Here is a 10,786-nt window from a genome sequence, read left to right as displayed (position 1 = left end):
CCGGCCGGCCGGCCGGGATCCGCGCCCAGCACCCCGCGGGGATCCCCCGCCCGCATGAACCCGTGTCCCGGACCGAGCGGCCGCCCCCGGCCCCGCGCGGTCCCTCCAGCAGCGCCGCACCGAGGCCCCGCGGCGGCCCCGCGCAGCGCCGAGCGCTTCAGCGCGGACACCGAGCCGCGGCGAGCGGAGCGCGCAGCCGGCAGCGGCCTCTGCGGGAACGGAGCCGCGGCCCGGGCAGCGCTGCCCGCGGCCCCGACCGAGCGCGGCGGAGGCGGCGCGTCCCCAGCGCGCAGCCGCGGGCGGGCGCTGCCCGCAGCGGCCCCGAGGGCGGGCGCGGGCCCCGCTCAGACGGGCCCCCTCGGCGCGGAGCCCGGCGCCGGCTCCGGGGGAAGCGGCGGGGCCGCGCGAGCCCCGCGAGCTGCCGCCGCCCGGCGCCGGCGCCGGCCCCGCGCGTCGCTCCGCGCCCCCCCGCGCCCGCGAACGGACCAGCCGCCCCCCCCGCGGCGGGCGCGAGCGCAGCCTGACCGTGGGGCGGGAGGTGCCGGGGGAGCCCCGGAGCGACCCGGGCTGTCCCTGTCTGCCGCCAGCTCGGGCGGGGCCGGCCGCTGCTCCCCCGCCTCGGGGCCGCGGCGCCGGGACCCACCGGGACGGGCTGCGCGGGCGGGGCCGCGGCTCCCCCCGCGCAGGCGCCGGCTCCCCCCGCGCAGGCGCCCGCCCCCCCCCGCCCCGCGGCCGGCAGCTGCCCCGCCCCCCCCCCGCGCCGGCCGCCCCTCCCGCGGGCGTGTGTGTCCGCGTGTCGGGGGGCGGGAGCACGCGCGGTCCGGGTGTGCGTGCGCGGGTGTGACTGTGTCCGGGGGTCGCTGGGTGTCCGCGTGGGACTGTGCCTGCGCGTGGGGGGGCTGTGGGAGCGCGGACGGGGGCTGCGGCGGGTGAGAAAGTGCGTGTGCGACGGCGCGAGTGGGGTGTGGGGTCTGTGGGGGTGTCAGCGTCGCGGTTCGGGTGTTGCCGCGCCCACGAGAGCGCGCACGGGGGTCGCGCCCCTGTGCCTGCGTGCGCGCGCCTGTCTCAGTGTGCGCCTGCGCGGGTGCGTGCGCACGCGCTGTCTCTGCGCGGGGCTCTGCGCCCGCCCGGCCCCGGTGCCCGTGTGCCCCCGCCCCTGCGCGCCTGTGCCGCTGCGCCTGCGGCGGGGGGTGGCGGCTGCGTCTCCCGGGGCCGGTCGCGCGTGGCCGTGGCCGTGTCTCGGCTCCGGGCGGGGCCGGGACTCCGCGGGCGGGGGCGCGTCCGCGGACGGTCCCCGCGCCGCTGCCGCCGGCCGCTCTCCAGGGTGCTGAAGCGGCGCTGCCCGTCCCTGCTCTAATTGATTGATTTAAATTAGAACTTAGCTCTAAGTACACACATCCTAGAGGTGATATTTATCCAGGATTTCCCCCAACAGACAATTTCGCAGCCCGCTTTGATTTGGAGAGTAAACAAAAGATGCTTCACTCACCTTCAGCCGTTAAAACTTCATTTGTGGGACCTCAAGAGCAAACACTCTAACACAGAACACAGCGCGTTGTGCTCAGTCACGCTGTGAAATTCCTTCTTAGTACTCACCACTGAGACTACTAACTGAGTGTTTATCTCATGACAGAGTTGCTGCAGTAACATCTGTAAATCGCCTGCTACAGTTCATCTCCATTCCTGAGCCGTCCCTACCCTGCATCTCTGCCGTGCTGCCTGTCTCCATCCCTGCCCCCGCTGAGACGGCAGGTGAGGGTCGTCGCTTGTGGGAGGCATCGGCCTGTCAGCCCTGCGCAGCCCCTGAGGAGCAGCGAGGATTTGATGAGAAACAGGCCTGGGGAGAAAGATCAGAAACTGCCGAGTTGTGCCAAGGTGGCAGGGAAAAACAACGGACAGCTGCAACACTGAGCTGTGGGAAAGTGCTGAGCTGTGAGAAGTTACCGCCGCGTGAACAGCGCGTGAACGAGAGGGTGATTGGTCTGCACAGCGCGTGTTAGAGGGGTCTGATGCTGGTAGGAGAAAAGGTTGATAGCTGTCTAATTGCTGATTTGCTAATTATGAAGTAAGAGCTTTACCGACAGCATCCGAGAGCATAAGTATGTACCGTTGTAACAACAACCTCTCTCTTTCCTTCTGCACTTCACAGAGAGTCCGTGCCTCAGTTGCCACACATGGTGCCCCGTGTAGCGGGCGATCAGTGTGACCAGCTTGGATCACTGCGGTGGCAAACCCCTCAGAACTTAAGAGCTGCTGTGAGGAAGCAGGAGCCGGCATCAATCACCGCTGCAGGGTGAGCAAGGTGAGCTGTGGGGAACGATGGGGAGTTTAATATCCTCGGAAGAAAATTCAGTGTTTTCAGAACATTTCAGAAAATTTCAGTGTTTACTTTACTCATTACCGAGGCCCAACTAGCAGGAGCACACCTGTTCCTCAAGGACAAAAACATGATATTTTGCTGAACACAGCATTTCTTGGTAGATTTTCACAGGAAACTGCTTTGTTTTGATGGACGCAGTAGTCCTTGGTAAAATTCCACAGAACAAGCAGAATTCTTAGCAATATTAGAAACAGGGCAAGCAGGATTCTTAGCGATATTAAAAAATGCTATAAGTAATACTATAACTTGCTAGAAGTAAGGAAATAAGTTGCTAAGCAGTTTTCTGTAAGTAACTAAGTAACTAAGTCTTAAAACAAGTAATCCTTTCTCTGTATCACAGGCCATGCCCACAGGAGCCTCAGGGCTCAGGGCAGCCCCAGCACCACGACCCGGGGGTCCTGGTTGCCACATGGTCCCCTGAGGCCGCCAGGACCCTCAGGCAGGGCTCTCGCAGCAGCCCCCAGCCCTGTCCAGCCACCCCCACAGCCCAGCAGCTGCAGCCTTTGACAGTGGACAGCCCCACTGTGTCACCGAAATCGGGAATAAACCTCTCAGCACCAGTGTAGCGTTAAGAACAGGCATTTCTTTATTCGGCGCTGGGTGCATGGGGGATCATGCACACACTAAAACAAAAGGTTATCCTTTATGTACCTTAAAGACATGAATATTCATACATTTTTCGAGAAGTCTCCGCCTTTCCTCCTATCTACTACATTTCCATAATGCTGGTGTTGCAAAACTACACTACGCATGCGGGGAGCTCGGGTGGTCGTTTGGGGAGTTACCCCCTACTCCTTTTTCCCTTTTATGGTCACGAGTCTTTTGAGGACAGTTTTTTCTCCTTGGATGTTTTCCAACTCTGTAGTCTGGCCACGCTGTTCTTTGTTATCCACCTTGTTTCAGCAGTTCTGCCAGGATGTGTCTCTTCTCAAGGTTAGGATATCTTCTCTGTGCACTTTAATCACTCAGGCCTTATTCCATACAAAGGTCAACATTGCTTGGCAACACAATTTCTCAACAACTGCAACCCTTTGGGAAAGAACTCCTGAAAACCTTACCTGTGCTGGAGAGCTGCAGGAGCGTGGGGAACAAGCTGCACAGCTCACAGCTGACAGCCGCGGTGCAGCAGCCCTCCATCACGCTTGTCGCCTGTTGCCCTCAGCTCAGAAAAAAAGATGCTCTTCACAGAGCGTCTCCTCTCCAACGTGCCCTGCCCCAGGGCCGTGGCTGCGGGGGAGAGGCCGCACTGTGAGGTCACAGAGCCCTGCGGTGCCACGCCGGGGTGTGCGGTGCTGTTGCCGGGCACCACATCAGATGCGCCGGCAGCAGCAGCGGCAGCAGCAGCAGCATGGTGCAGGTGCAGGGGACCATGGCCCCCACCCTCGTGCTCATCCTCCTTCTGGTGGCCCTGCGAGCCCAGGGTGCCGGGGCTGCTCCGTGGCGAGCGCGGGGATTAGGTAGGTGGGCAGGTGAGGGCCAGCGCCCAGCCCTGGCAGCGTGGGGCAGCACCCACTGCACCTCGGGCTGACAGCGGGGCTGGGGTCGTGGCGGGGCAGGGCCGGGAGAGCCACGGGGCCGGGCTGGGCCGGGCGAGCTGTGTCCAGCTCCGCGGGCAGCAGGAGGCAGATGTACGGGGGCGCAGGGGGCTGCGTCTGCTGCGGGGGCCTGTTCCAGGTGGACAGTGGGACTGGGAGCAGCCGTGAGAAAGTGTCCGTGGAGCCGGCCCTGTGCCACCTGCCCCGGGCAGCCTTGCCCCGGTCTGTGTGTCAGGGCCCGGCAGCACGGCAGCAGCCGGGCAATAGCCCTCGGGAGCACTTCTTCCCCAGGCTGGGCACAGCCACGTCCAGCAGGTTTGTGGCTCTGCCGCTCCCCAGCTGGACCCCAGCTTTCAGCCTCGGGGACGTCTGTCCTGGGGAGATGTCCACTGGGGAAAACAGGAGCATTCCTGCTCCAGCCCTGCAACTCTCTCCCCAGGCGAGCCCAGGTCGCCATGGGACACACAGCCCCAGCCCACAGCCCGGGGCAGCCTCTCCCTGGCCACTGGGCTCTTCTCCAACAGATACGTGAACAATAATGTTTTCACATGGGCGCCTTTTCCGCCCAGAAAACGTGTCCCAGGAAGAAATCCCCAGGGACCATACGTTTGTCCATCTGGTCCTTGAGGGCTGTTGCACAGGGCCTGGAAACAGTATTTTGAAAGCCTCCAGGTGCAGCTAACAGGTCACCCCGGCCCCTCTGCACCTCTGGAAATCTCCACCCACGTCTGGGTCCCATGGCATTACCTGCCCCCCTCCAGTCACTGCAGGTCACTGGGAAAGGAGCTCACAACCTCTAATGGGAACGTGCTTGATTACAGCTGTGCCCGAAGCCAACGGCCACCCGACTGCTCAGCCGGATCTTCTCCGGGGTCCTCAGGGTGATCCCACAGGTATGTCCCCTGAATGAGTGAGCACTTAGGTTTTCATATTCCGTTCGTGTGAAATTTCACTTAACTCTCTCTTGGCCCACACTCAGCTGTGCAGAAGAGGAGCAGGGAGGGAGCGGGTGCTGTGAGCACTCTGCCTTCCGAAGGTGTCTGTGCCAGCGTCTCTGGCCCTGCGCTGCTTCTAGTGCCTGCTGCAAGGCCAGCGGTGGGCTTGTTGGGGTTGAGTTTAGAGCTGGTGTGAGCTCCAGGGACTCCTTTCTCCCAACACCTCCGTGCATGTTTTGTTTTCGATCCTCCTGCTCCAGGCGCCCAGTACCTGTCTGCACAACGCTCCTGATGGAGGGGGGAGCTGAGTGCCACGGAGCACTCCCGTGTTGGAACTGCCTTCACGGCCGTTCAGACCTGCAGAGGTGTATTGAAATAGTTCATGGGAGCTTCTCTGTTCTGTCTGTTCACAGACGTGGCTGGAGGCGATGGCTCTGCAGCTTCCCAGCTGGGTTCCAGGGCGGACGCTCAGGGAGATCGCACGGGTACGTCACGGCTTTTGACTTCCTTTGGGAGCCGCCGGCTCAAAGCCCAGATGTGAGCGAGGCGTCTCTCGCGGCTGTGAGAACGTGGACCTGCACTGTGTGTGCAGTGTCATTGCGTGATCCGCTCGTATGTTCTGCTGCTCAGTCCTGGCGGTGTGTATCACCGTGCGTGATGGAAATTCTCGTGGGTGTTTGGTTGCAGATGTGGGTACAGGGGGGACTTTTCCAGATTCTCAGCTGGATCCTGCGCTGGAGCTTCCCTGGCGTCGCTGGGGTGAGGAGTCAGTCTTGACTGACTTCACAGACGAAGCACTCGTTTTCAGTATTGTATTTGTGACAAATTTAACTTTGGACTTTCCGTTCAGGTCCTCAAAGAGCAAAGTATAACGCTGAAATGGGAAAATCCTCCCAGTGGGCCTCAGAAGTCGTCCAGGGAATTCTGAAGGAGCTGGACAGGACCATGCCAGCCCAGGGTGAGTGTCTGTCCCTGTTAAGCAGAAGCCTTGTCAAGCTGAGGTTTTAGATGTGTGGATGGACAAGCCGTAGCCTGCACAGTAGGAAGGGGCGGCTCAGAGCCTCACTGCGGTGACGCTCAGTTTCAGGCCTTGTGGGCGCTGGCGAGCTGCAGAGATGGTCGAGCCTCTGCTGGCAGTTGCGGTTCCAGCTGAACCCCAGGAACAGCTGCTGCCCCAGTTACAGCCTTACTGGGGCCAGAGCTGATCTGGGCAGACGGTGGTGTCTAGCTGTCAGGAGCTGGTGGGACTCACGCCTTGAGTGTGTGAGGGACTTGCCGAGGAGCTGATGGCTGCTCAGTGCTGAGAGGGCAGCACCCTGCCAGTCGCCGGAGGGGAGAGCGCAGAGGATGCGCAGGCAGCTGGGGGCCGCTGAGACCAGCAGGCACTGCCGGGGCTGCAGGCCTGCCCTGGCCAGCATCGGAGCAGCCCCAGCTTCAGAGCCTGGTCCAGCCCCGTTGTTCTCCTTGATGTCTGAGGCCTCTCGGTGACGCCTCGGTGTCAGGGACGGGTGAAAGCTGGACACCCAGCATGAGGCCGGACACCTGACTTGAAGGCAGCGAAAAGGAAGGGCTGTGAATTCAGTCTTGGGTGGTTTAGCTCTCTGCTTCTAGTTGTGCTTTAGAAAACTGGCTGGTGGTTTTCCTCTTGTTTTGGGGGACTGTGGGAAGTGCTGCTCGGAAAAGCTCTTTCCCCAGCTCAACTGGCTACAGCATCTTCCTGTCCTCTCTGAAGGACGTAACCTGCCATCACCTTGCAGTTTGCCAAAATGCACTAAGTGGAACGTGAACAAGACCACGTGCAGTCTGCTAGTCTCTGGGCAGGTCAGGATTTGCTGTCTGCTGGTAAACTGGAAAGGGTGTAGCGCTGACAGTTTTCTCCATGACTGACACCTTGTTTGGACTAGTGACTAGGTGCACCCCCAAACGTCCAGGCCTTGTTTCTGAGCATTGTGAATGTATTTGGAGAAGTACTGCCCTCTGAAGGCATCATTATGCTGATGAGGAACAGTTACTTCTACTTAATCTGACCTTCTTTCTTTCTAAAGGGATGGACCGTGAGTCTATGGAGAAGGAGGTGTTTGGGGAAGGAGGCAGCCAGGCGGTGCCAGCCTCTGCTGAAAGAACAGGGGCAATGCAATCAGCGGGCGTGCAAGGTAATTGCTGTCCTTGGGTCACCCAGTGTCATACATCAAAACCTCTCCCTGTCTGCAGGCTCTTCCCCCAGTGCCCGCTCCTGCACACCCTGTCAGCAGCACAGCCCACAACTGTTAGTGCAGAGCAAGTGTTTTCAAAGCTCTGAGGAGGACTGTCACCTCTGGGGTGTGGAGTTTTTTGGTTTCAGACAGACGCTCACCTCCCAGCACAGCCCATCACAGGAATTTCAGGACTTTGCCAGTTTGGGAACAAGAGCATCTCAGCCACGCTCAGCAGACAATGGGAAATGTGACTCTTAATCGAATGGGCCTCCCGCAACACCTGCATCCCAGAGCTTGCTGTGGGTGCCTGGAGGCCCCAGGCACAGCAGAGGGGGATCCCTCCTGTGACCTGAGGGCCGAAGGGGTGCACTGGCAGATCGGGCACAGGCTTAGAGGGAACCTGCACCATCCTTCCGCACCCTCTGTGCCTGAGCCGTGACCTTTCTCTGAGGCATTTCCTTTCTCTGACTCTTGGCAGTGCTGTTCAGCCCCGGGGAAGCCCACCACGACAGGGTCTACAAATTTCTTCGAAACGATCCAGGTACTGAGCAGTCTTGCAGGGGGCCGTAAGTGGGAGACAAGTCCTGAAAACTGGAGGCACACGAGCAGTGCCCACGCTGGGGAAAAGGCGAAGAGGGAGAGCGAGGTTCAGGCGTCTGCCGAGAGGGCCCGAGTCTGTCCCCTCGGGGTGCGGGTGCTGGGCTGGGGAGGGAGAGCTGGGGGGGCACTCCCTGATGCAGGGATGTTTTCTGTCCCTCTCGCTCAAAGGGGCGATTGCTGTGCTCCCCCACGCGCTCTCCATCTGGCCCGATGACTTCAGTTCAGAGGGACGACTTGTCCCAAAGGGTCAGAGGGGGCCTCCGTGCAGCAGCACTAGCAAGCCTCGGAGACCGATGGTGGGAAGTGCCAAAGGAATTGTGCGCAGATGGGAAGGGTGGCCAAGAAAGGAGAGCAAACCCCTGACACTGGGAGACTCGATTGTGGCCCCCCCAGAGTGTAAGCAAAGCTGAGAGGAGAAAGGGACGCTCCAGAGTGCACTGATGTGCAGTGGCTTTGGGAGTTGCCTTTCTTCTGCTGAAACCGAGGAAACATTGCAGCCCCAGGACAGTCACTGGCTCAGAGTTGCTGACAAAGTGAGAAGGAACTGGCCCTGGCCGTGTCAGACCTCCTGTGAGATGACCAGTCGTGTGCAGGACACTCTAACGCACAGAATTGTTCCTCCAGGAACGGACGGCAAGAGAAGAGCAAATGCCGCGGATCCTATGAATTTCCGCAAGTACTGCGTGGAAGGGGCCTTGGCAGTCCTGGGCTCCATGCTGCTTGGGATGGTCTTCTGCTGTGTGATCTGTGTGTGGAGGAAGAGAAAACGGTGAGTGTTGCCAAACTTCTGTCTCCGATGGCTGTTGTATTAGCCATGAAGCATGTAGAGGTGGGGTATTCTGGAGTGCCGAGTTAGTCGCTGGCCAAACTCTACTGAGATTTCTGCTGCAAGAAGTTGCAGCTGCCCTCTCAATTCATGGGCACTCTTTTCTGAAACCCCTTCTTCCTGTTGCAAGTGTTACTTAAAGCGACCCTGCCCCACCAAGAGCAGACCCAGTGACAGAGGTAGGCCGGGCAAGGTCAGGAAGAAGAGCAGTGAGGAAGGGCGTTGCCATGGAAAGGGAGCAGCGCAATAGTGACATCTCCCTGCCAGTGAACCTCCCGGCGGAAATCACCCTGTTAGGTGATGCCATAAACCACACGTGTTCCCCTCGGCCAAGGTGTCCCGGCAGCTCCGACCGTGATGATGAACCTTCCCAGCCCTCAGCCTGGCTTTGGAGCAGGAGGGTCGTTCTGTCCCACCTGCGCCCAAACGCTGCCAGCGTGCGTGTTCTCGGCACAGGCCCCCGGGGGTTTTGTCTGTGCAGAGGTCTGCATCTCTTTGGATAAGTGTTCTGAAGAGAGGATGGAGGGCCCCTCCCCTCCCCGAGAGCCGAGGCTGCCCCTTGTCTGGGCAGGGACGGGCAGGGGAGCCGAGTGCTGGTCTCTGGCAGCACCAGGAGCCAGGAGAACAGGAGGCTCTCCTGGCCGCGCAGGGCCGTGCCCAGCTCTGGTCCCCTCGCTCTGCTGGGGTCAGGTCTCCTTCCCGGCACGTGCAGAGCAGGCAGGTCAGGATGGTGAGGGCCGAGAGGAGACGAGCCCAGGGGAGGCCAGCAGGGCCCCAGCCGAGGGGTGAGGGGCACCCCATTTTCTGCACAGAGCTCTCTGTACCCACGGCTCCCACGTGCAGCCAGGGGGCCCACACTTCACGGGGTGCCCGGCGCTGCCCCACACCCTCGCACTCAGCCTCAGGGGGCCCTCATCAGTCTCCTCTCTCTGCAGGCGCCTCGACGAAGCTTGGAGATCCTAGCCCGACAGCAGCAGCTGTGGGTGTGCATGCTGGTTTACTGAACTTTCCGCCCACACTGACAATGGAAAAGTACATCCAGCACTCGGGTCAGAAGATTAACGACATCTGAAAACAAGAAATAGTTACAAGAAGGCCAGAAGAAAAGAATGTGCTCGTTAAGGAAGAAACTGATAAAGAAGGGACCTTTTGGAATTGCAAAAGCAGGAACTTATCTACTGGCTACGTGCGGGTAGCAGTGTTTGTGGAAAGTACCGAGGGGAGCTACTTTAGAAATAAGCATGCACAACAGTCTGTAAGGGCTTGCTGCTATTTTTAGAAGGCACAGCGGTCTATAAGGGCTTGCTTGCTAATAAAAGTTTGAGCTTGACTTCCAATCATATTGATTGTCTGTGGTCTTGTCTGCCGTGACCTGCACGGGAATCCGTCCCCACACGGGAAAGCCCAATCGGCCGTAGGTGGCTGAGGTGAGGCAAGTGCCGCGTGTGGGAGATGCGGCAGCAGCGAGCGTGGGTCAGAGGGCAGCGCGTGGGGAGGAAGGGAGCAGAGGCTCGGGCCGTTCGGGGCAATCTGTGATGTAAACGTTCCTGGCCCGGCTGGCATGCCGTTAGCTCACAGCACCGGGACTGTGTCTCTGCGGGGTGTTTCTGCCTGCTCTGGGACAGGAGCAAATCGTGACCAACGCAGAAAACGCAGGAAAGCAGAGCAAATTCTGGAGGGGGTGAATTCGAGGTGTGGGGGAAATGGTAAACCGAAACGCTGCTGCCTGGTAAAACGAAGACTTTAATCTCTTTATTGAATGTGGTACCGTGGCAAGGTTTCAGATCTCACAGGTGCCAGCACTGGTTTCACAGCCAGTGTTACCCCAAAAAGGAGCACCAGGATCTCTCCCTCTGCGAGCTGGAGGTGGGTGGGGTGATCCACGGGCCAGAGTCTGGAAACGCAGAAAGCAGGGTGTTAAAGCCAGGCTTTAACTGTTTCTCAAAGCTTGGCATAACCTGGCAAATCCAATAATCCTTTTCAAATCCACCATTTTTTAGAAAGTATTCTTCTCTACTTGGTGCTAAACCCTCTTACAAACAGCTCTGAAACTGCCACATGGTCCATCACAGCTTCCCCTGAAGCCCCGACTCGTCAGAGTCGATTTCTCACAGGTTTTTCAGGAGATTTTACTATTCCAGCTATTGCCATCTCAAGTCTTACTTCCAACGTGTCTCCCAGCTTATCAAATGGAGGAATTCCAGGCAAACAGAACTTTCCATTGTGCTGCCATTTAAATTTAACTGAAGCTGTATGTGATGACCAGGGAAAGGAACGCGGAGAAACCCTTTCTGGGCGTCAGTTCCCTGTAACGA

At 59.4% G+C, this 10,786-nt stretch overlaps 1 protein-coding gene across 1 annotated transcript; it reads left to right on the top strand.

Annotated features, from left to right (window-relative positions):
- The first annotated feature begins 4,682 nt into the window (after positions 1-4,682).
- On the top strand, positions 4,683-9,808 carry LOC141916782 (uncharacterized). The gene is made up of 7 exons (XM_074809557.1): positions 4,683-4,808; positions 5,264-5,335; positions 5,701-5,808; positions 6,896-7,003; positions 7,524-7,586; positions 8,270-8,414; positions 9,407-9,808. Exons 1-7 carry the CDS (start codon positions 4,715-4,717, stop codon positions 9,432-9,434), a joined length of 618 nt encoding a protein of 205 aa, XP_074665658.1. The 5' UTR covers positions 4,683-4,714; the 3' UTR covers positions 9,435-9,808.
- Positions 9,809-10,786: the final 978 nt, after the last annotated feature.

Source organism: Strix aluco, chromosome 30 (genome assembly GCF_031877795.1).
Source record: "Strix aluco isolate bStrAlu1 chromosome 30, bStrAlu1.hap1, whole genome shotgun sequence".
In the NCBI taxonomy this organism is placed as follows: Eukaryota; Metazoa; Chordata; class Aves; order Strigiformes; family Strigidae; genus Strix; species Strix aluco.
The sequence above is the reverse complement of the archived record's forward strand: the minus strand, read 5'-3'. Positions and strand labels throughout refer to the sequence as shown.